Raw genomic sequence first — 24,732 nt, 5'->3', positions numbered from 1 at the left:
CTCATAAACCAATTTCTGTCTGCAGGACACTCTTCCATCTGGCTGGGGCTCCAGGCACCCTCCCCATCTTGTGAGCAACAGTCTCGGGTCCCACCGATGCCGTGGACCAAGACAAGAGGCCACCTGATTATTTAATAGTATACTAGGTGGCTAGGCTTGAAGTCAGAAGACCAGGTTCAAATCCTGGTGTTGCCACTGACAGCTGAGTGAGAACATTTAAACTCTTCTGTTTCCCCATCGCAAAATTGGAAGTTGGGCCAGAATGATCTAGAAACTAGATTTCAGTGTAGGGTTGCCAGATTTAGCAAATGAAAATACAGGATACCCAGTTAAATTTGAGTCTTTTTTTTTTTTTTTTTTTGGCCACACCATGCGGCACACGGGATCTTACTTTCCTGACCAGGGATTGAACCCCTGCCCCCTGCACTGGGAACACAGGACCTCAAGAGAAGTCCCTAAATTTGAATTTTGGATAAACAGCTGTCCACTGAGTTCCCCATCTCCTCACCCCCTCTCCCCCCACACTGTGGTCCCAGCTGTGTGAGCACAGGAGAGCTCAAAGGGGAGAGGTTTTCCAGGCACAGAACAGGTTGGAATCCGGCTGCCCCCAGCGAGCAGCCACCCACTTGGGGAGCACTCACTTCCCTGAGGTTCTTTCCTCACGTGTGGGGTGCGGATGGGATGTTAAAACCCGTAGTGGCCCCTATGGACTGTGGGGATTTGACAGGGGCCCCATCTCAGTACTGAAGTCACCTGTGGCAAGTCACCGCATTAAAGAGACGCTGCAACACAGGGCTCAGGCCAGCGCTGGTCACACTTCCGTGCTCAACTCATGGGGTGGGGGCGGTGGCAAGAGTAAGGTTGGAGTCGGCAAAGCTTTCACAAGACCCTTGAATCATGTCTATTCTTTTAATGATACTTTTTTTTTTAATCTTTTGGCCACACCCCGTGGTACGTGGGATCTAGCTCCCAGACCAGGGATTGAATCACACCCCCTGTATTGGCAGCGCAGAATCTCAACCACTGGACCACCCAGGAAGTTCCAGTACATACCTATTTTAAGTGTGGATAGAATTGGCCCCCCCCCCCCACCCAGCGGAGACAGGGCACACACCACACAACCACCCGGGCACACAACTAGCCCACAAACAAATAACTTTAATTTTTTTTTTTTCAAGCAGGAGCCGGGCCTTCAGGCCTTCTGCCCCAGCCTTGTGCCACATGTATGATATAACCCATCACAGCTGGATTTTAAAAAATACACAAAAAATATATAATATACATTATAAAACCTAGGTTGGGTTTGGAGGTGGCCTGAGCAATATGCAAACTGTGAGGACCTTCAGGAAGCTCAGGGGCGGCGGAAGGAAGGGGCACAGTACTTCATATGAAACTCATAAATACCCACGGGCGGCGGCTGGAGGTGGAGGGGCCTGGGTGATGGGGAGGCATAACCAGCAGTCCCAGGTCTGGGTACGGGGAGCCGCCGCTCCAGGCCAGAGAGACCGAGGCGGGGAGAACAGAAGAGAACGGCGTCCCCCGAGGGTTCACCACCAGATGCAAGTCTCAGGCAAGAGAAACTGTCAAACCTTTCTACTGCCCGTTCTCCCTGGGCCACGGGTCTTCCCCGGGGGCTGGGACTCCATCTTCGGACCTGACCCTCAAGCCCGTTTTGGAGCCCGGGCCTGCCCCTGGGAACCTTTGCCCACAGGGAGGCTTCTCAGGGCGGGGCTGGGACCAGGCCAGGCAGGGAAGCTTGGATCTGACCAGGAAGCCCCCAGGGCCTGGATTTGCAGGCTGGTAGGGCCCTGGGGTCTGTTTAGACACCCACCCCAGCCACCCTGGCCCTTCAGTGCAGACTCCCTCTGACCCCTGTGGCTGGGCCCCACCCTATGGAGGTAGTGTAAACCTGGGCTTTTAGGGACAGGCTGCCCTGGGGGAGGACTCCCAACTTGCCCACCTCTCCCCCGGGTCCCTCAAGGGAGACACTGAGCCCCACTCTTGCCCTTCAGGGTCTGACGATGGCATGCGGGGGCCTGCCCCAGGCCTGGCACACCACAGGCACACAGAAAGCACGGGCCCTCTCTCTGCCCAACACGACCCCAGCTCGACACTCCCCCATCCGGGGCCTCTGCACTCCGGCTCCTCGCCCACCACAGTCCCCTGAAAGGTCAGCAGCCACGCACCCCTGAGCTGGAAGGTGTCCTCCCAGTCTTTCGAGGCTGGGCAGAGCTGGTGACGGTGGTCGGCGTCCAGCTGAGCTGGGCCCGGCGCTGAGCCCCGCCTCTCTCCTCCTTCAATGAAAGCGCAGAACAGTGGCAGGGAGTGGACGTGCAGGGGTGGCTGGGGAGGCCTCCCGGGTCCTGGGCCTGAGGCCTGGCAGGTGGATGAGTCCTCCATCCTGGACCCCTGGGGTGGGGGGACCAGGCAGGCGTGTGGGAAAGATACTCGTCCTGGATCCTGGTGGTGGTGGCGGTGGTGGTGGGGGCCAAGGGCACCCTAGTCTTTGACGAGTTTGTAGACGTGGTGCTGGGCTCCGTGCTCGCTGGTGGAGACTTCAAAGACGAAAGCAATGACGAGCAGGGTCTCCTGGGAGTCCCGGCTGGTGACCACCTGGGGGTCGGGTAGGAAGAGATGGGAGGTCAGGCAGCCCAGGGCTGGGGTGTGGGGAGGGGTCCTCCTTTCTGGGGCTCAGGCCCCTCCTCTGAGGAATGGGCTTGGGTACCCCTGCTTCAAGGCCCCTGTGCCCTGGTGCCCCCTAACCCTCGTGCCCCCTGTGCCCAGGTGCCCCCTGACCCACCCCATTCTCCCTGTGCCTGGGTGCCCCCCGCCGCCTCCACACCTGCAGGACGGTGAAGTTCTCCAGGACGCTGTTCATCATGTATTTCTCTGGCAGGTGCTTGAGCTTGTGGATAAAGTTGATCATGTACTCACACATGGGCGAGCGGTGGATGCGGTACACAAAGCGCCCGTTTTCCAGCCTGGCATACTCAGTCTGCAGGAGCCGGAGGGGGTGGGCGGGGGGCAGGAGTCACTCGGCCGGCCCACTCCCAGTAGCCGACCCCCCGGCCCCCTCCCTCGCTGTGGCCCCCCACTCACCTCTACCTTCTCCACTACCTGCTTGCCAAAGGAGCACACCTTGGTGGAGACGCTGATGGTCATGCTATCGGCCGAGCTGTACTGGGAGCTGACCCCATAGAAGGCGCCTGGGCCCTCCTGGATGGTGCTGTTGAGGTCGGCCTGGAGGAGAGAGCCGGGTGGCATGAGGTGCTGACCGAGGCCAAGGGAAGCATCCTGCCTGGGGACCCATCACCCGCATGGTACCCACAGGCCCAGGCAGAGAGGGCAGGGGCGGGCCCAGGAGGCACTGTGCCCCTGGCGGGGGCCGTCGGAAACAGAAGAGCAAGGGCAGCTCACCCAGAACTTGACGAGGAAGAAGGCGTTGGGGGGCCCCTTCTCATAGAGCTCCTTCAGGCCACCCTTCTTCTCAGGGAACTTGTCGTATATCTGACGCACATCCACTGCCTCCAGGGGCGGGTCTGAGAAGGCGGGGTTCGTCTGGCCGATGTGCACAAACAGGTGTTTGCTGTACTGTGGGGAGGGCCCAGTACAGGGTCAGGAGAGCACACAAGTGTGCAAGCCCCGGGGCGGGGGGGCAACAGGCTGCACGGAGACAGACCGCCCCCCCCACCATGGTGTCCCAGCCCCACGACCCTGAGCGGCGGCCCCAGACCGCACGGACCCTGCCCCCAACCCCACGGTACCGTGTCAGGGTCTCGCTGCACCTCCATGAAGGCGGAATATTCGAGGAGCCGCAGCCGGGAGGAGGCGATGGTGCGGTCCTGCCACACGGGCACAGAGGCAGCAGCTGAGGGGAGCGGGGCCAGGGGCTCGTAATCTGGGAGGACGAGATGGACCCTCGTCGGCACGGGGTGCTGTGCGGTTACACGCAGAGCCGCCCCCGCCTGCACCCGGCCTGTGTGCAGCGCGGACCCTGCACCCCTGTGTGTTGTGGCCTCAGTAATGTACACCCGTGGATTTTCCCTTGTGTCACTGTTAATGTGTGTCCAAACAGAAAATACAAGGCAAGTGAAAAGGCAGACTTAGAAAACGAACTTACGGTTGCTGCGAGGAAGGGATAATTAGGGATGGGTATGTACACACTGCTATATTTAAAATGGATAAACAAGGACCTATTGTATATAGCACAGGGAACTCTGCTCAACGTTATGTGTCAAACTGGATTGGTGCGGGGTGGTTGGGGGGAGGATGGATACATGTATATGTATGGCAGAGTCCCTTGCTGTTGACCTAAAACTATCACAAGTGTTAGTCGCTCAGTTGTGTCTGACTCTTTGTGACCCCATGGACTGTAGCCCGCTAGACTCCTCTGTCCATGGAATTCTCCAGGCAATAATTCTGGGGTGGGTAGCCATTCTACCCCAATACAAATTAAAAAGTTCAAAAATTTAAAATAAAGTGAAAATGGAAAAAGAAAAACTACCCAGAACCCCAATACCTAGAAGAAGTGAAACTCCGTGAAGATTTTGGTGTATTTTCCTAGAAGGAATTATATATATACACACCTATCAGTGTAACACTTTTGGTGGTGTCTACTTGTAACAGAGTTCTGGAAGCAACACTGTAAAAGGTAAGGGGCTTATTCCTGGCCTGTTCCGATCCCCTACAGATGTTACCCACCCCTCCTCCCAGTATCCATACATGCGCGTGCGCACGCGTGTGTACACACACACACACACACACTCACTCACTCACTCATTCACTCAGGCCCAGGCTCTCCTGAGCACACGTGCAGGTGCTGAAGGAGGAACGGAGTGGCTGCCTCGAGCGGGGAACTTACTGCTGAGCGTTGGTGGCAGGGGCGGCTGGACAGGGTAGGTTGGCTGTGCAAAGGGCTTGATGCTGCAGACAGGAGCACGGGCTGGTTAGAGAGTCGCCCCCTTCCCCACCTTCCGCCTGACCCAGTCGCATGGGCCTCATTGGGACCCCCGTAGGGAGGAACCCGGGTTCCTGTGCACTTCCCCGAAACGCATGCTGACCAGCTAACTCCCAAGTGTTTTGTTTGCTTCATGTGTTAACTTTTATGAAGTCTGGCTGCATCTCACAACTGATGTGCACATTTAATGTAGCATTTCAAACCCCACCCTGCAGACCTGCTCATTAAACCGAGGGCGTGTCTTAGGAAGAAATTCATCCTGGAGTTGAAGGAGCTGAGAGTACTTGGCTACCCGACTTGTTGACTGAAAGACTGACTCAGAGATTAACTGAGTGAAAAATAATTGTAAGATGGATGACAAGTGGTTGATGAATAAACAAACACATGAATGAACAGACAGAAGCATCAGCTCTCTGAACTGGTGCTCTCCAACCCTCTATTTTTAATTTAAGATTTTGCTCAGCTGTTGCTGGAACCCAGATGGGAAGGGAAGTCCAGCGCGGCTGACAGGGGAAGGAAGATGGTGGGGGAAGGCCATCTCCCAATACTCACTCCTGAGAGGGTCCAGGCTGCTGTCCCAGGAGAGGGGGGCTGCTCCAAAACTGCAGAGATGGGACAAAGGCCAGGGTCCCTCAGTATCCAGGACTCCCAGCTCACCCACACTAAAGGCACTCCCTCACCCCAGTCCCACCTGCCAGGACCCCCGTACCCGTGAGGAAGCCGAGAAGACGGCCTGGGGCAGAGGGGAGGGTGGGCTGAACTTGTTCTGTAGGACGCTGGCAGAGACGATCTGGGCAGAGGACATAGACGCCATGCTCTGGAGGGCTTTGTCCTTGGAGACCTGGTCCTGGGGAGGAGAGAAGCCCTGTGAGGCCTTGGCCAGGCCAGAGACAGGATGGCGGCCTGCCTCAGGGGCCCTGTTCCAGGCCCTCGCTCCTACGTGTACATCATCCCTCTGATTACAATCCACAGTAAGAGATACTTTTATTTTATTCCCTAACCCAGTATACGTGAAAAATATTTCCTTTTATTTTGCTTGTGTGTCAAACACTCATAGTTTCTATTTCATCAGCAGTTCTCAAAGTCTGGTCTGCGGACCAACGAAACACCAGCATCCCCTGGAAGCTTATTAGAAATCAAATTCTCAGGCCCCACTTCAGACCTAATGACTGAAACTCTGAGGGTGAGGCCGAGAAGTCTGGCTCCCTAAGCCTTCCAGGTGATTCTGATACAAGCTAAAGTTTAAGAGCCACTATCATCCATTAAGAAAAAAAAAAAAAAAAAACGCTGTTTGCACAGTCTATTACACTGATTTCGCAATCCATACTCTGAAAATTCTGCATAGGTGCTTTCCCACCCACTGCCCTTCCCCCACCCTCAGGGCAGGGGCAGTGCTACTTACCAGGTTCATGGCCTGTGGAAGAGAAGGAGGATGGATTAGATGAGACACAGAGGAGCCCGGATGGGGTGGGGGGTGGAGGGCACGTCATTTCACCGCCCTCCTCTCAGTGCCCGCCTGGCTCTTGGGGTCCTGAGGGGCCCAGGGGAGCTCAGAGGCAGTTGTGGACCTTCCCCCAGCCCCCTGCCACCGGGAGGGAGTCCGTGTCGGCTGAGGGTGCCCCGGAAAGGGCAGGATGAGGGTGGAGGGGCTGGAGATCTAGTTAGGGGACCAAGCTGGGGCCCTTTGGGTCTGTCCACACCCACTGGGGCTGTGCTTCAGGCAGAGGAGCAGGGGCAGGAGGCGTGGTCTGCTGGGCAGCCGTGGGCAGAAAAGAGGTGCAGCTTACCCAGGCTGGGGCCATAAGCCCAGGCTCTGAGATCCTCAGCCACAGGGCCACCAGGATTGAGTGCCCAAGACAAGGAACAGCCATGCCTGCCAGTCCTCCCCACCCCGTGTCTCCTCCCTGCCCACCCGAAGTCCCCATGCAATTAGCAAGCAGCAATTAGGAGGAAGGAGAAAAGGAAAATGGAGGAGAAGAGAGCTGAGCCTCAGTGGCCCTCAGATGGTCTTCCTCTCCCTCGCTGTCGGGTGGGCTGTCCTCCTGGGCTCCTCCTGTCTCTAGGGACCATGGCCCTGTGCAGCATGAGGCGGCCACTGGGCTTCTTCTGCTTCTCATATTTCTGAGACCCCCATGCTGCCCACCTATAGCTCCACAACCGGTTCCCTCTCCCCGGTTGGGGTCAGAGAGCAGCACCAGGCCCCGGCAAGGCCAGGCCAAGTGGCAGGGGACCCCCTACCTTCAGCTTGGACTGAATCTCCCGAGACTTCCGCCTGGCTAGAACCTGCAAGTGGCTAGAGACCTGTAGAGAGAGAAAGGAAAGAGAAAAAGAGCAGAAAAAACAGGAGAGGCAAGAATAGAGCTTCAGCCAGAAAACAGCCATAGAGGGGCTGGAGAGCCAGCCGAGGCAGAGGCCTGAGCCACGCAGACAGTGGAGGAGGCACCGTGAGTGAGAAGGGGGCTGGAGGCCCTGGTCAGGTGCCTGACATACCTTGATGCCAACCTGGTACTCCCGCACCTTCTTCCGAGCTAGAACCTGTATGTGGCTGGACACCTAGGGGCCGCCCCGTGCCCGGCCAGAGAGGAAAACACAGACAGTGAGGAGGCATAGCTGGGGTGGCCACGGGCAAGGAGCATCCCAGCCCGTATTTCTGGGACCAACTGTAAGTGGGGGGGAACTGTGGGGCCCCTGTGGGCAGACACCCCTTTGCACTGCCAATTCTGCTCTCTTTTGGCCTGTCTTGATCATGAGCCTACTGTGGCTTCCAGGACTACCATGTACAGTTGTACAAGTTGTTCACTGTGTAAGAGCACCTGACCAGTGAGGGCTAAAATCTAGCTCAAGCTCTGTTGGCCAAGCCGTGTGCCCTGATGCAGGGCTGCATCTAAAGCAAAGGAAGGGAGACCCCTGGAATCCAAGATGGCATCAGTCATACCACCAGCTGGAGAAGCTCCTGGATAGCCAAACAGGGGAGCTGCTAAGCTGGATACTGACGCAGGATTTCGCCCCTAAAGGCACTGCTGGAGCATTTCAAGAGTATGACAACAAGTATGTCAACGTGAAGAAAGGAAGCCTTGCCGGACTTTCCACGGTGCTGGCAGCTTACAAGCTTTTCAACTACTGCCATTCTTACAAGGAGTTCAAACACAAGTGGCCACGCAAGTACCACTGAAGAGGGCCCGATGTGAAGGGACACTCTGCATTCCTGACCATGACCTTTGCCTGGCAGCCCTGAATCCTTTCACATCCTAATGGAGAATTAACACCCATTAAAAGATGACTGGTAAAAAACAGAGGAAGAGCATCTTTGTATTCTTCCAAGAACGCCTGACTTCTTCCTCATTGGACCCCTTTTTTTCCCAATTGGCATCTCAGAGGCTAGCCATGGCCATAATGCCTCTGCTGGCCACCAGATTACCCATCAAGGCCAAATCCCTTACAGAAGGTCTCCCCTGAACCTCTGCCTAAGTCCTCCCAAGAAGACCCCAGCTTGCCAGCCTATGGAACTAGGCCTGGTCTCGCTCCTGCTTTGTTCACGCAGCTCCCTTCCCCAGCACGCCTTTCTTCCCCTCGGACTAACACATAGCAGTGTGTACTCTCTCTGTGTACACAGTATATCCTCTTAATTGCATTTCTTCTCCAGCTCCTCCTTCCTGAAGCCTCCCTCAACTGGCAAAACTGAGCTAGCCACCATCTGGATGTGTGCGCCTTGGGCTTGCACAACACCCCCTTGACATTGTCAAGGATCTGACCCTGAGCCTCAGAGAACTAAACGTCTCTGTTTTTTTTCCCCCATGAAACAAGCGGGGAGGAACTCGAGGATCTTCTAAACTGCTTCACTTTCAGTATCAGCAATTGCTGTTGGCTTGCCTTGCAAATTGTTTTTATCGCCACAAAGAAACAGTTTTTCTTTTTAATCATGGATTAAAAGTTACTATGTAAGGGCTGCTGGAAGGCCCCCTGCTATCTGGTGAGGACCCAAATGAGTGCTTCTCATCTCACTGCGCCCACGATTCAGACCTACAGCCAGCAAGATTCTTGATCACTTCACATCATGACAATAACCAGCATTTACCGAGCACAGCCAGTATTTTTTTTGTTATTAAATGTATTATTTATTTATTTATTTGGTTGCACTTGGTCTTATTTGCAACATGCAGGATCTTTAGTTGTGGCATGTGGGATCTAGTTCCCTGACCAGGGATGGAACCCAGATCAACTGCACTGAGAGCTTGAAGTCTTAGCCACTGGATTACCAGGGAAGTTCCACACAGTTACTATTGTTCCCGGCACTTTACATGTACCAACTCATCTGAGCTTTACAGCAATGCTAAGAAGTTGGCACTAATATTATTCCCAATTTAATATGATTGGGATGATGTGCCAAAGCACAGAGAGGTTAAGCAACTTATCCAAGGTCACACCGCTGGACCCAAGTGGCCTGACAGCAGAGCCCACTTGGCCACCACCAATAGGCCCTTAGCCCAGGACTTATCTCCAGATGGCCAACTCTGTGACAGCTGAAAGTCACATGGGACTTAACCCTAATGTAATATTAGCTGCGCTTTCAACATGCAGGCATTGTTGTTGTCAGTTAGTCGCTAAGTCGTGTCTGACGTTTTGTGACCCCAGCACTGTAGCCCTCCAGGCTCCTCTGTCCATGGGATTTCCCAGGCAAGAACACTGAAGTGGGTTGCCCCTTCCTTCTCTAGGGGATGTTCCTGACCCAGGGATCAAACCCACGTCTCCTACTTGACAGACAGATTCTTTACCACCGAGCCACCTGGGAAGCCCACGAAGGCACTGCACTTGCTATTAACTGCTGGGGGCGGGGGGGGTGGTGGTTTAGTCGCTAAGTCATGTCCAACTCTCGTGATCCTGTGGACTGTAGCCTGTCAGGCTCCTCTGTCCATGGGATTCTCTAGGCAAGAATATTGGAATGGGTTGCCATTTCCTTCTCCAAGGGATCTTCCCAACCCAGGAATTGAACCCAGGTCTCCTGCCCTGCAGGCAGATGATTTACCAACTGAGCTATGAGGGAAGCCCATTAATTGGTCTAAGTAGCTATAAAAAATAAATTTAAAAACTGCATTTTTTTTTTCAGCTGAAAGTAAAATGAAAACCACCAAAAAACCTTGCATTGCTCTTTGTGACACATAAAGACACACCTTATTCTCACAACCATAGGTTGGGTCCCTCTTTGAGGAGATATCAGACATCAGAGCTCTAATAATAAAGTAAGAGGAGTGTCACCCTTGCAAAATGACAAAAGCCAGAGGTTTTTAAAATCCTGAGCTTACCAACAGCTAGTATGTAAAATGTCATTGTACAGCCAGCCTTCTTGGGATATCTGGCCAGGAGCAGGTGTGATGCTGGACCCAGAATTCAGGGGATCTGCCACCCTCCCTGGGTCTCATTTAAAGATGCCTGGGCCCCTTCCCATTCTGACCAACAGGTTCCTATAAACACGTCTTTTGGGTGAAGCAGGACACACCTGCCCAAGACAGTCCCCTCTTCCTGTGCCTGGGATGGTGGTCTGTAATGACTATAATGGGATTTCCCTGGTGGCTCAGATGGTTAAGCATCTGTCTACAATGTGGGAGACCCGGGTTCAATTCCTGGGTCGGGAAGTTCCCTGGAGAAGGAAATGGCAATCCACTCCAGTACTATTGCCTGGAAAATCCCACGGACAGAGGAGCCTGGTAGGCTACAGTCCATGGGGTCGCAAAGAGTTGGACACAACTGAGCAATCTTCACCGTAATCCTTCACCGTAATGACTATAATACTCATAGCAATAGAAGTGGCAAATTCTTACACAAATACACTCTGTTTTACATTTAAGCTAACTGAACAGCTGAGGACAGAGGCTGGGAGGTGAGGCATCCCCTGCCCGCAGGTAGAGGAGCAAGTATTTGAAGCCGGGGGCTGAACAGCTAGTATTCCTCCCATGGCCCCAGGCTTCAGGGAACTGGGCCCTGTCTGTCCGGTTCTTGGCGGGATCCCTAGTGCCGGGAGAACACAGTAGTAGCTTCAACGATTTGCTAAATGAATAAATGCTGTACGGTCTGAGCTGGCCCAGGGACTTCCGTGGTGGTCCAGCGGCTAAGACAGCGAGCTCCCAATGCAGGGAGCCCCGGGTTCAAACCCTGTTCAGGGAACTAGATCCTGTGTGCCACAAGGAAGACCTGGTGCAGCCAAGTAAAATGAAATAAATAAGAAACTAACAACAACGACGACCATGCGCGGGCCCAGGCAGAGTGACTAATAAAGGCCTGAACAATGAGGGAGCAATTTCCACACTGGGTGAGTGGACCCAGAACCTTCCTTGGAGACAGGGGGGATCTCGGGGGTGGGTGGCAAGGCCCAAATCCCACCCAGAGAAGGAGGTTCGGGCGGTGCTGACCTCGGTTCTCCAGGTCCCTGACTCCAGCCTGCCTCTCTCACCCCACATGCAACCCACCCTAAAGGGCTCCGTTCAGGTTTCCTCCCTGGACTGGAAGCCTAGATGACTAGCTCCCAGATCGCCAGTTTCTTCCGTGTCCACCATCGCTACCCACGGTCACTGCCCAGGCCGCGGCTGACCTAGGTCCCTGCCTCCGCCTGGCCCTCCCTATGCACTGCCTCGGGTGTTCGGGGCAGACAGGCCTTAACAGCTGCCACTCCCTGATCTAGTCCCTTCCAGGCCCCCAGCTGCCCCCAGGGAAACCTGGCCCTCAGGCGCCAGCTCAATCTCTCCACCCCTCCCTCCACACACCACACCAACTGAAATCTCTTTTCCTGTCCAGTGGATCCAACCTGCCAAGCAACCTTAGGAAGTTACTTAACTTTCCTGCACCTTGGTCTCCTCACCTGTAAGAGGGAGATAATTACTGTACCCACTTCACAAGGCTGCTATGAGGACTAAATACATGAACACAAAGTCAACTCTGGAGGCGTTAACAATTATTTTTTGTACAGCCAACTTCCTCGGCCTGGAAGAATCATCTCCCTTTCCTCCTGCCTGCCTAAATCTGTTCCTTCCTAAAAAAAAGTCATCTTGAGCATCGTCTCCTCCAGGAAGCCTTCCCAGCCCTTCCTCCTCCCTTCCCCTGGCTGGTCAGGGTTAGATGCTTGTCCGATAGCGCACACTCCAATCTCAGCCATGCCGCCCTCCTCTGCACTCATCTGTCCAACCGTCCATCTCCCTGCCTGGTCAGTGAGCCACTCGGGGCAGGGACACACAGCTGCCACAGTTGCCCAGCGATCTGTGGTCACTGAACCAAAGAACCGGGGGAGGGGGGCAGTCACAAAGGACAGCGGCGACTTCCCTGGAGGTCCAGTGGAGGAGGAGACTCCTCGCTCCCAATGCGGGTGGCTAAGGTTTGATCCCAGGTAGGGGAACCAGGGCTGAGTAATGGGGCGAATCCAAGGAAGTGGGCAGGGAAGTGGGCTAGCTCGGCTGGGAAGGGGCTGAAGGAGGCAGGGAAGAGGGTGTCTTTTGGGGTGGGGGGTGTGCACAGTATAAATCATCTCTTACCTGTTTTCTCGTCCTAGTCTTTCCCGTCCTCAATTTAATATAGCGTGCGATCAACTCATTTCGACCTAGATTGGGATAAGAGGAAAATGGGAAGTGGGCAAAGAGGAGAGCCCCTCCCCAGCTGGAAACCACACCACGCCTGTTCCCCCATCTCTGTCTCAATTCCAAACCACCCCCCTCTCTGCCCCCCAAGGGGCACAAGCAGGGCAGCTGAAGGGGAAGTCCCAGGGCTCCCCTATGGCCTCCAGGACCTGGGGGGGCTGCTCACTGGGGGAGGGGTTGCAGAGCAGGAGGTGGAACAATGTCAGGCGGCCTGACGGGCTTTCCCTGCGAGACAGACAGGGGCAGGTGCGGCCGAAGGGCGGCAGGACAGCTGGGCCCCCCACTCCCAGCCCCGGGCAGGGCTTCCTTCCCCCTTGTGTTGTCAATGAGGGTGTGTGTGTGACGTCTCTTCCTGGGCACACATCCCTGTGTGTCTGTGAGAATTCTGGGCCCTGGGTCCCTGTCCTTCTCTGGTGAAACAGGCAGGAAGGACCGGACGATCCCCAGCACACCTCCTACACCAACAGCCTGGGTCAAGAGGTGTCACTGAGCGCATCACCATGTCCTTGAGCCTGTCACCCCCAAGTCACTGGTTCCCAGTGTCTGTTCCACCCTGTGAGAGCGGGCTCAGCCCGGCAGCCTTGGATGGGGGGGCTCTGCTCTGCACCCCAGACCCTCGGGGGACCCAGAGGCTGGCCAGTGTCCGAGGGCTTGGCCCTGTGAAGCGAGGGGTGGTGCTTGGGACACACGGTGCAGTGTATGTCAGCATCCTGGGGGCACACCCCTTACCCCCAACTCCAGGCCCCTGCCCCCCAACTCCACAGCCTCCGCAGAAGGGCCACATTCTCCAAATTCCTCTTCCATGACAGAACCAGGCCCACTGCCCCTCCCTTCCTGCCTGCCCCCTCCACCCCACTCCCTCCACCCTGTCTAAAAATACCCTGCGGGGCTGCCCCGGCCATCTGGGAGGTGGTGGTGGGGGCAGGTGGCCCCCATCCCGGGGAAGGCACCCGGGAACACCTGCCTGCCCCACGAGTGGGCCCGGGCTGGCGGTGGGCGTGTGCCCGTGGGAGGAGAAGGGGACCCAGGCAGCCCAGCTGTCTCCCTTCTGCTCCCCCCACGGCGCTGCACACCGGGCGCGGACGGGCTGATGGCCTGCCCCACTCCAGAGAGCTGGAGGATGCTGGCAAGGAGCCAGGAGCAGAAGGGTTGAGTTATCCCAAAAATGCAGCCCTGGGAGAGCCCTCTGAGGAAGGAACGGGGTGGGGGGGACACTCCCTTCTGGAGGCAGGAGGTGGGCCAGGTGGCAGAGGGAGGCAAGCAGGAGGCCTGGGAGGAGGTGAGACCCTCTTCCCCACATGGGCCCTTCCCAGAGCAGGCCTCTCACCACCCTGCAGTCCCCCTCCCCGACCCCTCCATGATGGGGGGAACCCCTGCTCTGCACTGGGATCCCACCCCAGGCCTCAGCCCTCGGGGGGCTCCCCGACGTCCTCCTAGGAGAGGGACCTGTGTTCAGGTCCAGACCAGAACACACCGAACTGACCCAGTTTCTGGGGCCCACTGAGTCACCCCGAAACCTCCAGGCCAGCAGGGGCGAGGAGAGGAGGGGCAGCCAGGGGGTGTCGCGTGTGGGTTGCACTCTGGTGGAGGGGGCAAGCCTGGCCTGTTTGTGAGGAGGATCCAGACACACAGGCTTGCACGCCCAGACTCGCCCGCCCGCCCGCCCGCCCTAGGAGGGCTGGAGGCCCCGCAAGGACTTCGCCAAACCGGTTGGGTGAGGGGGCAGAGAGCAGGGGGAGGGGCGGGGAGGGCCAGGCGCCTCCCCAAGTCCGGCCCAGGGTCCCCTGCCTCCCCGCACGCACCATACATCTTCCCCTCGTCCGACAGGATGATCTTGCGGCGGCCACAGGGCGGGTAGATGGCCAGGGCCTCCTGGAAGCTCTGCTCAATGTCCGGGCTCCACACGCCCTCTGCATCGTTGTCCAGCCCCTTGTCCAGGCCCTCGGGCCCATCCTCCCGGGCCTCCCCGGGGCTGCTGCTGGCATTCCAGCTGTTGGACGCTATTGTGCTGGTTGCTCTGGGCTCTGGGCCTGAGCCCACTGGGCAGCCTGAACCTGGGGGGCAGAAGCAGAGGGGTTAGGTAGCACAGGGCCCTTCCAGACAACAGCAATCTCCCACCCCGGGGCCGGGCCAGTGCTCCAGGGTGGGGTAGTTTAGTCAGTGTGACCTTGGGTGAGTGACTCCACCTCTCTGAGCCTTATTAAAAGGAAGGAAGGGTCTCCCTGAGATTGTGAGGGTTAAAATGAAATGAGATTCTTTCACTAACACTCAAGACATGGTACTAGTGGAGATCAAGAGCAACACAAAATGCCTTATACCTGCACAGCACTTTTGTGAGGAAAAATTACTTTCAGAGAAGGAAATGGCAACCCACTCCAGTACTCTTGCTTGGAAAATCCTATAGACACAGGAGCCTGGTGGGCTTACGGTCTATGGGGTCGCAAGAGTCGGACACAACTTAGCGACTAAACCACCGCCACCTGCACTTTCATATTCATTCAACCCTCAAAACTAAGGTGGCGTTGGGGGGGTTGGCAGGGGGGTGGCAAGGAGTGATGCCCATTATGCAGATGAGGAAAACAGGCTCACAAGACCATGCAGCTGCCAAAGGCACCATGACGAGGAAGAGAGGAGGACCACACGGGCAGGGCCAAGGATTTCTGCGGCTCTCAAAAGGGCTCCTTGCCTCTAGCCTTGACTCTCCTCCTTGTCATCAGGAGTCCTGATCAGGGACCCCCACCTGTGGGCTTCCCTGGTAGCTCAGACGGTAAAGAAGCTGCCTGCAATGTCGGAGACCCAGGTTCGATCCCTGGGTTGGCAAGATCCCCTGGAGAAGGGCATGGCAACCCACTCCAGTATTCTTGCCTAGAGAATTCCACGGACAGAGGAGCCTGGCAGGCTATACAGTCCATGGGGTCGCAAGAGTCGGACACGACCGAGCAACTAACACTTCACCCCTTATTCTCCCCCAGCATCAACCCAACCCTGCCAAGGACCTGCCATAAGATGAGGGTTCCTGATCCAGGGAGGGTATGGTTTTGCTTTCCTCAAAAGCTAACTCATGAGAACCCTGCCAAGGAACCTAATCTCAGGGCAGGAACTGCCCTAGGAATCCTGGAGAATGGAGCGACGCTGGGGGGTAAGGGAGCAGCTGAGAAGGTACTGGGCTGACAGCCTTGCTCAACCCCACCCGTTCCTCCATCCCACTTCCTGTTCCCGCACCTCCCGGCCCCACAGCAGCCCATAAACCACCCACACACCCGCCCCTGCCCTGGCCCACATGGTGGAAGGGCCAGGGCTCTATAAACTCTGAGTTCCCTGCACACGCCGAGCTGGGTTATTAAAGCAGACCACACCCAGACAGTCCCCCAACACACACAGCCCTTCGGCTCACCCCCGGCCCACTTCAGCCTTAGAACTGCACGTCCAGGGCTTTCTCAGGGTCCAGGGAGCTGCAGAGCCCCAGATGGCTAGACTCTGGTATGTGCTCTGGGCTGAACAGAGAGAAGGGAGCCAGGTGGGAGACCCCCACAGAAGCCAGGGAAGAGAATTCTTTCCCTTCAAACAAGAATTCCAGGTCCTGCCAAATGGGTGGGGTTCTCCCTTTGGGGACCACTATTTACTCTGGAAGGCGTGAAGGTGGCTGCTGGCAGCCTGGGAGGGCCTGGCGGGGGCTGCTGCCTGAATGTCAGGTGGACACAGAGTTTACACTTCACGTCACTACAAACAACAGCACCTGCATATGGCAGGCACTAGTCTAGGACTTGACACACACTGACTCACTTCATCCTCACCGTCACCCATGAGGTGGCTACTATTATTATTTCCACTTTTCCGATGAGACAACCAAGGAACAGAGAGGTTAGGCAATCTGCCCAAGGACACGCAGCTAGTGCGTACTAAAGCTGGGTTCTGAACACAGGCAATCTAACTTCGGTCTCTTAACCAAGATGAGAAGTCCCACCATCTGCAGACAGAAAGGAGACCCAGCTGTCACGGCAACCATCCTCAGTCTACCTAGTGGGGTCTGGGCCACGGGATCTCCTCAACCCAGGTGGCTGGAGCAACTTCAAGCACCCCCAGGTTACTGCCATAACGCTCCCTTGGAAGGCCTTCAGGACACACCAGAGGGCAGCCATGGAGAGAGGAAGCCGTGCTCCTGACGGGTCGCAAGGGCCACACTTCTCTATTCAGCCCAGGAACTGCATCCCCACCTCCATCCCCTCCTCAACCCCTTGAGACCAAGTCTATGTAATAAAGCGGGGAGGGCAATGCAGGGTGGGGGGATCACAGCGGCTCCTGTACTGGGGTAGTTGGGATGCAAAGCCTCCCCCAGGTCTGACAGTGCCACAGATGAGTGGGCTCTAGAGGGGAGGCAGATGAGGGATTACGATGAGCTAAGACCCCTCCCAACAGATTCCTCAGCCCATTTCCCCCCAAATCCTTCCCTGAGGCCTCCCTCAGAGCAGCAGGGGCCCGGCGCATGGGGGGCCCTGCCAGCCCCAGACTTTCCAAAGCCACTTTCCTGCCTCCCCCAAGTCTCTGCCCGCCTCCCCTCACCCAGGCGGCGGGGGGCCCCCCCTTCTCAGGGTGATGTCAGCCCCGCCCCGCCCCCCGCAGGAGCACTGTGGCCAAATATGGCGAACACAGCAGTGCTTGGGAGCTGGGACAGACTGGGGGGGGTGGGGCGGCGGCCCCTGGCTGGGACTGCTGGCAGCTGGCGAGGGGGAGGGGAGCCCCGGGGGGGCGGCCGCAAGGACAAATCAAGGAGAGAAGCGGGACCACCGTCCCTTCCACTGGCTCACAGGCTACATGCAAGACCCACTTTCCAGGCACACTCCTGGGGGCCCGCAGGTAACTCCCCACCCCACACAGCCATGCCCAGGAGCACCATGTGTGCAGGTTATGCTGCTGTGTGGGTGCCCAGATTGACACCCAGTGAGAATATCTGCACCGCCCCACCAGAACGAGGAACACCCGGGGCACTGGCAGGTGGGCAGTGGCGCCTGGCTGGGGGCTGAACTAGGGTCTCTGTCCTACCATGTCACTCAGGAGGGGGTCAGTGTGGAGAGCCTGGATAGCCGCTCTGGCCTTCCCAGAGTTACTGCCCTGGGGCGAGGACAGAGAGTGGGCCCCCCTCCTTCTCTTAGACTCCAAACCACTGGGACTCAGCCTGCGGGGAGGGAGGAGGCTACGGGCTCCCCTCAGCCAGCTGCAGGACTGGACTGAGGCCAATCCTGAGGCCAATGGTGAAGGGGGCTGACCCCAGGGATGCTAGCCCCCACTCAGCTTAGGGTTTGATCTGCCCTTTCCATGGCGGGGTTCACAGGGGTGGCAGCCCCCAGCCACTCACTGTCGCTGGCCCAGGTGTGCAGAGCCTCTGCGTTGCTCTCAAGACAGGTGGGAGAAGGGGGAGAAAGACCCAGGTGAGGGGCAAAGAGGTGGAGGGATGGGGGGTGCAGGATGGGGGAGAGTCTGGGAGTGGGTGAAGAGAAGACAGCCAAGAAAACTGACAAAAGAGAGGAGACGGTCAGAGAGTGAGAGACCCAGAGAGGGAAAGTTGGAGTGAGAACAGGAGGGAGAGAGTGAGATCCGGAGAGAGACTGACAGACGGAGCAGGTAGACTGCTGGAGAGAGTGGGCTCCACGGACACTGCGGGGAGGGGGCGAGGGACCCTGACCAACAGAGACACAGAAAGACAGAGGCCAAGATGGAGAAGACAGGAGGCCCAGCTGAAAGGGGCCAATCAATAAACCAAGACATGGTCAGGCTGTGCGGGAACGGAAAACCAGAAGGTGGGGGGAGAGAGAAAGAGACGGATGGAGTCAAGGACAGAAAGACCCCGAGCCCCGAGCAGACCAAAGGTAAGGGAGGAGTGACGGGGAGCCATCGCTGGGGCTGGGGCCGCATCCAGGGCGACGGCCCCTCCTGGCCCACCGCTCCCCACCCCTCCTCTCAGAGGACCTCCCTCTCCGCGTTCCTGCAGGGCCTGCGGGCCTCTGTGCTCTCATATGGCCTTTACCTTCGATCTGACCAGTCACACCTGCTTCCCCTTCTCCCAGGGCCTTGGGAGGTCAGAAGATGCCTCTGGGTGGTGGCCAGGTGGGAGATAGGAGGCTAGGCGAGCAGGCTTCGGGGCCCTGAGGGAGATAAGGGGTACTCTGCAGCCCACTCCCCTCCCTGGGGCCAGACCTGCTGGAATAACTGGCTGGACAGCTCCAGAGGTGGAAGCCAGGGAGGCCGGGGCGGCCACAGAGGACCTAAACACCCACCCCAGCCCCTCCCACCCCACCAACTCCAAACCACCCGCCCTCTACTGCCTTTCAAGTGGGGGCAGGGACAGACTTGAAGCTTGGGCCTCCCCAGAGCCTGGGCCTCGTGGGAGATGCAAGCCAGGCCAGTCCAGGCAGGTGTCAGCAATCCCCCCCACTCTCCCCAGGTAGCGGCCCCACCAAGGAGGCGACTGAACCGCTGTCTGCACTGGGGGTAGAGGCAGCAGCTGTCCGCTCCTGCAGAAACTCAGCCCCCAAAATGCTCTCATGCTGAGTGAGAACCTCACTCAAAGGGTGGGAAGATCAGGAAATCAGCAGTTTCATCCCGAATGCGCTGCCTCCAGACCAGGGCAGGGCAGGGCAAGGCTGACCGGCCGGCGGGTTGAGGATGGGGCCGGCAGTGGAGGAAGGCTCGGGGAGCCTCCCTGCCCCCATCCGTCTTTCCCTCCTTCCTCCCCACCCACCCCCACCGCGGGGCCAGCTGTTCTCCAGCTGCCAGAGGCTCCCACCCTAGAAGTAGCTGTGCGGTGCTGGGACAGGGAGCGTAGGGCGGGTGGGATGCGGATGGTGTCCGCCGCCCCCACCTCCAGCCCAAGGACCCCACACCCCCCCTCAGGGATCCTGCCAAGTGACCACGCCCTGCCAGGCTAGGGAGGGAGTACCCGCCTCCCTAGAGCTGGGCTGAGATTTTTACAGGAGGAAGCAATTTGCAGAGCCCACTAGGAGGGAGGTGAAGGGGGCTCCCCCGCTGCCCAGCTTATTAATGTGCTTCCAATTTGGGAATCCAGCCTCTGCACCCACCCACCCCCTCTCCTAGGGCACAGGCTTCTCAGGGAGTCGAGGGGGCAGGGAAGCCCCTGTAGGCTTCTCTCTCCAAGGCTCCCCCTCACTGTCTCCCCCCTCCAGCAGTGTAGGAGGGAGGGAAGGGGCTCGGAGCCCTCAAACCTCCTGCAGAGAGAAGGGGCCCACTTCCCAGACTTCACCCCCCACTCCGAGCCGCTGTCCAGCCTCTTCATCCCGACTCAGTCCAGGAAGGCCAGGGATCCAGGCTGGAGAAGGCGGGGGTGCAGTAAAGGGGTGACTCTGGGTTTCGCAGTTCTCACCGTGTCAGAGGGCCCCTTGGACTCTGGGTCACCCACCGAGATGTGACCCATCCCTCAGTTGGTTGTTGCCTCCTCGGGAAAGTCACACTGTCAATGTTATGTATAAACACAGAAGCTTGCCCTGGGCCCCTCCTCTCTCTCAAACATACACACTCCTGTTCACAGCCACTGTCCCGCACAGCCACTGTCACCTGCATCTCTCATTTCTTTCCTTTTAAAAAAACATTTTTTTGGGGGGCTGCATGCAGCCCTACCAGGGATCAAACTTGCACCCCCTGCAGTGGAAGCACCAAAGTCTTAACTCCTGGACCACCAGGGCAGTCCCTTAATTTTTTTTTAAATGGTGATAAAATATACACGATAAAAAAAAATACCTTTTTAAAGTGCACAATTCAGCAGCATTAATTACATCCTTTGTTTCTAACAGGTTTTTTTTGTGATCTGCCACGATCACAGGGTCACGGGCCCTCAAATTCAACACACACGGCATCCCACGCCATATATGCCACAGCCCTGAAGGGTGTCACCCCCACGGCCCCACTATCTCAAACCACCACAGATGTGACCGCCCACAGGGTCAGTCTCACCCCGCAAGCGGCACCGACCCTCGGCATGTGGGCTTTCTTTCTCCGTCTCACCCACACACCTGATTTCACGCTCAGCCATGGCCACGGCTTCTCAGCACTCGCATGCTGCACTAGGTAGAGTCCATCACGTCACAATGGCATCTCAGCGTGTTATACGTGAGCACACCCGGCCCAGTGTGCCTCATTCTGCCTTGGACACACACAGCATCACACGGTCGCACTGGCCCTCACAGGCGGCGCATCGGCATCCCAGCCAGTCAGTGCAGGACAGGGATGTGAGCTCACACCACTGGTCAAGCAGACGGGTTCTTTCATAAACCCACCCCGTGTGATGGCCCCTCACACACACAGAGGTGCCCTACACACACACACGCACGCATGCAGCATCAGTCACACACTGAGAACGTCACAGCGTCTCTCACATGCATGTTACAAAGTCACAATGTCGCATACAGTTCCGTCCTGTGAAGTCACACACATGAACTGGTTTCACCCCAGTTCCCCTCACATGCACCACCCCTACGGTGTCACCCACAGAGGGTCCCTCTCGGCCTCACACACACACACACAGGTCCAGCAGCACACACAGTTGCACTCCCGCTTCCCTCTATCACTTCCGGTCCTGTGGGCCTGGCAGGGAGCACAGGAAGCAATCAGCACTCTAGGAAACCTCAGGGGCTGAGGCTTTGCGGATTCACAGAGGGACAGGGTTCTCTGGGCCCCTGCGCCTGTGGGTCCCAGCCTCCTGCGGGACCCTGAGCAGACAGGCAGAGCCCTGAGGGGCAGTGCCTCTCCGGCAGACCACCCTAGGCTGGCACAACACTGGGGGAAGGGGAGGATGGGGCTAGGCCACAGGGACAGGGCCAAGTGTGATCAGCTGGTCTCCACCCCAGCTCTGAGCAGAGAAGCTCCCGCCATGACCCCAGGGGTCCACGGAGACCTGGATCCTCAACACTACCCCTTGAACCCCACATGGGAAGCAGAGGCTGGGACCTCCCGGCCACCTCCATGGAGAGCTGCAGTCTTGGGAGCCCTCTTTCTTGGCTCCTTGGGGCCTGGCACCACCAGCTCCCCCCACCACCCCGAACGGTCCTCTCTGTGAGCCGGACCCCTTGGCTCCTCTCCCTTCCTGAGCGAAGAGGTGGATAGGACTGGGAGTTTTTGCTCCCTTCCAGCTTCCACCCTGAGCCCTCAGAGGGGTCTGGGAGAGGGCTGGCCATCCAGGTGGCCTCTGAACACCATTCATTGCCAGACCCCACAGCCAGTTCCCAGGGCTGTTCTCTGACTCCACCTGGCCCCCCTGGCCCTCCTGATGGCTGCTGCCTTAACCTTCTCAGCCCCTCTCACTGGCTTCACTGTCTTCAGTCAACCCCCAATCAGCCCTGTTTCTTCCTTAGACCCACTTTGATCACCCACTCACCTCTCCAGATCCCACCAGGTTCAGTTTCCATGATGGGAAGGCCAACTGACCAGGAACCAAAAAGAGACTTGGAGAAGCTCAGAGAAAAGGGACCAGAGAAGTCCTGGATTCCAAGCAGGGAAACTGAGGCCCACCGCCGAGCTGGGGCCAGATCTCTTAAGTTCTTGGCCTCCTCTGTTTGAGATGTCTCCTTTTCATTTTAATATTTCCCCAGCTGTTCAGAATGTGCCAAGATCTGCAAACCTGAGGGTGAATGTGGGAGCAGAGCCCAGGACACACACATACACACAGCTCTGACCTGGGCATCACTGACCATCCTACTCAGCCAAATGCACTAATTAGCATTAATTACTGTTCCCTCCCTGGGGGGCGGGGAGTGATGGTAGAGGAAGGCCCATGAGGTTGAGACTCCCATTGGATCCCAGCCTCTCTCTGAGGAGGGGGCATTTGGGGTCCCATGAGTCCCCCCTCATCATATACCCTAGTCCTAGAAAAGACATCCGTCCATCGCCTGCTCACAGGGTGAGCAGGGATCGAGGAAGACCCCAGAACCATGGTCTGTGGTGGCAACTCTATGGGGAAAAAGAGCTGCCAGAATCTGGGTGGGAGGAAGACCTCATTTCTCACCAAAACTAACTTTTGGCAACTTCAGATTTCCCTCCTTGCCCCAGGCTGCCCCCAGCATTCTGGCCAACGAGGTGTCCTGGCCCCCCTGCTCTGGGGCTGCAGGAGGTGGGATACACAGAGCCGCCCTGGGCACCAGCCCCTCTGAGCTGTGTCCAGCCCCCACCCCCACCCCCTGCTCTACTCGGCTACAAGTTCAGGCCTGACCTGGTTCTGCCTCTACCTGGAGAGAGAAAAGACACAGAGGGAGCTGTGAGGGACGGCTTCCCTCCCCTGAGAAGCTCTACCCCAAGGCCTCAATCCCCCTTGTTCACAGAAAAAAAAATCTCGCAGCCCTGGATGAGGGCCCCTCTCCCGGAAAGGTGACACGGTGGGGTCTGGTCTCAATGACACTGCCCCAGGGCCCCGCTAGGCTGGAAAACAGAGGCAGACAGGCGCTCCCAGCTCTCCTTCCCCAGGCAGGAGTAGAGGGCATGACAGACAATGGTGGGGGTGGTGAGTAAGTGGTGGGGCTTAGGGTTAGAGGAGACAAGCCGCCTTCAAGTCCTCTAAAGTCTAAACACGGGCTCTGACGAAGTGTGTGGCCAAGACAAGGCCCCAAATCCAGTCCCCTTCGGAACCAGGCTCACAGAGCTCAGGGCTGGAACTCTGAAACTTCCACCCCGACGCCGGCGGCAGAAATGAAGGCAACTTAAGCCCCTGCCCCATCAGGGGGCACACGCCCGGGGTCGTGAAGCTTGGCTGCCAGAGACCGTCCACAGTCCGGCGCGGCTGCGGGCACCGCGCGCGGGAGCCAGCCTGGGCGCCCGGAGGCCCGGCCCGAGGCCTGCGTGGAGCTGGGGCCGGGCGGGCTCCGAGAGAGCGCCAGCCGGGAGTCCAAAGGGCGGCGGGGCCCGGGGCTGGGCGCTGCGGGGACGAGCTCCCCGGTGGCAGGCCCCCCCAACCCCAGACTGTGCGGGCCCCCGAACCCCGACCTCGACACCCCCAAATGCGGACGTCTGGACAGGCGCTGGCACCGGGGCCAGGCTCGCGGCTCCCCGACCTCCCCCCGAACAACTCGTCCGGGTCGCGGGGGGTTGGTGGGAGGGTGGGCGGGGCTTCCCGGAGAGCTTCTCCCCCTTTCCTCTAAACTTCCCGGCACCCAGATCCGGGGCTCAGGCTCAGGCTGGACAATGGCTCTGGGAACCAGCCCCCCCTTGACTGCTCCCCACCCCCCAAAGCACCGACCAACCACACCACCTCTCCCAGCGGGGCCTCCTCCCGGCGTCCGCCCGGCTTACCTGGTCCGATCTCGCGGGGGCGCTCCGGCCGGGCGGCTCCGCCGGGCCCGAGGGAGCGAAGAGGGGGGCCGGGGGAGGGGGGTCGTGGGGAGGGGGCTGACCGGAATGTGCGGAATGAGCCGGGCCGGAGCGGGAGGCGCCGGGCGCGGAGGAGGGAGCGAGCCGCACGGAAAGTTTGTGTTGAGGAGCCGGGGCTGGGGGTGGGGGCTGCGGGGAAGGAGGGGGCGGGGCGCGGAGCGGGGCGGGCACCGGCCGCGAGGGGCGGGGCCGCGCGGGGCCGCCCCCCGCCGGCGACCGGGCCGCCCACCCCGGGGCTCCGGGACCCCCGCGGCAGCCCGCCCGGCCTCTCCGCGCCCGGGCGCCTCGCTCCTCGCCCGCCTGGAGCGGCGCTCCTAACCTGCCTGGAACGCCGGGCGCTACTCCCCCACCTCCCCGGTTCCCCGCCGGAATCTGGGGCTCCGGCCTGGGCGGGGCCGGGGGCGGAGCTCCCGCCTCGAGGGCAGGACTCCCGTCGGGGCCCTGGCGCGGGTGCCGCGTCACTAGGAGCCCGGCGGAGCCTCGGGGCGCACGGGCCTCGGGGCTCCTCACTCTCCACCCCCCCAGTCCCGAGCGGCCGAGGCGGAGCGTCCTCTCCGGCCCGGGGGCCCGCACCCCCGACTCCCGGGGCCCCAGAACCGGTCCCGCCCTAGAGGCTGCGCCCGCCCTGCCCGAACCCGGTTTGTCTGGTTCTCCCCGAGAGGCTTGTTTCTCGAATTTCTCCCTTTCCCCCTCTTCCTGGACCTCCGGGGCCCTCCCTCTCGTCCCGGCTCCCCGGGGGCCCCCGCAGGGGGCGTCTCGACACCGCGAGCCCGCCGAGTTTCGGTAGGACCC

The 24,732-nt window shown here is 58.5% G+C and overlaps 1 protein-coding gene across 1 annotated transcript; it reads right to left on the bottom strand.

Annotated features, from left to right (window-relative positions):
- Positions 1-1,138: 1,138 nt before the first annotated feature.
- On the bottom strand, positions 1,139-24,544 carry TEAD3 (TEA domain transcription factor 3; the record flags this gene model as incomplete). The annotated part of the gene is made up of 13 exons (XM_070360976.1): positions 1,139-2,613; positions 2,843-2,995; positions 3,100-3,240; positions 3,418-3,591; positions 3,765-3,898; positions 4,862-4,923; positions 5,510-5,559; positions 5,667-5,804; positions 6,360-6,371; positions 7,196-7,258; positions 12,475-12,539; positions 14,379-14,630; positions 23,863-24,544. Coding segments are annotated over 13 exons (2,040 nt in total), but the record flags the coding sequence as incomplete, so codon positions are not given.
- Positions 24,545-24,732: the final 188 nt, after the last annotated feature.

Source organism: Bos mutus, chromosome 23 (assembly GCF_027580195.1).
Source record: "Bos mutus isolate GX-2022 chromosome 23, NWIPB_WYAK_1.1, whole genome shotgun sequence".
Classification (NCBI taxonomy): Eukaryota; Metazoa; Chordata; class Mammalia; order Artiodactyla; family Bovidae; genus Bos; species Bos mutus.
This window is presented reverse-complemented; position numbering and strand designations above follow the sequence as displayed.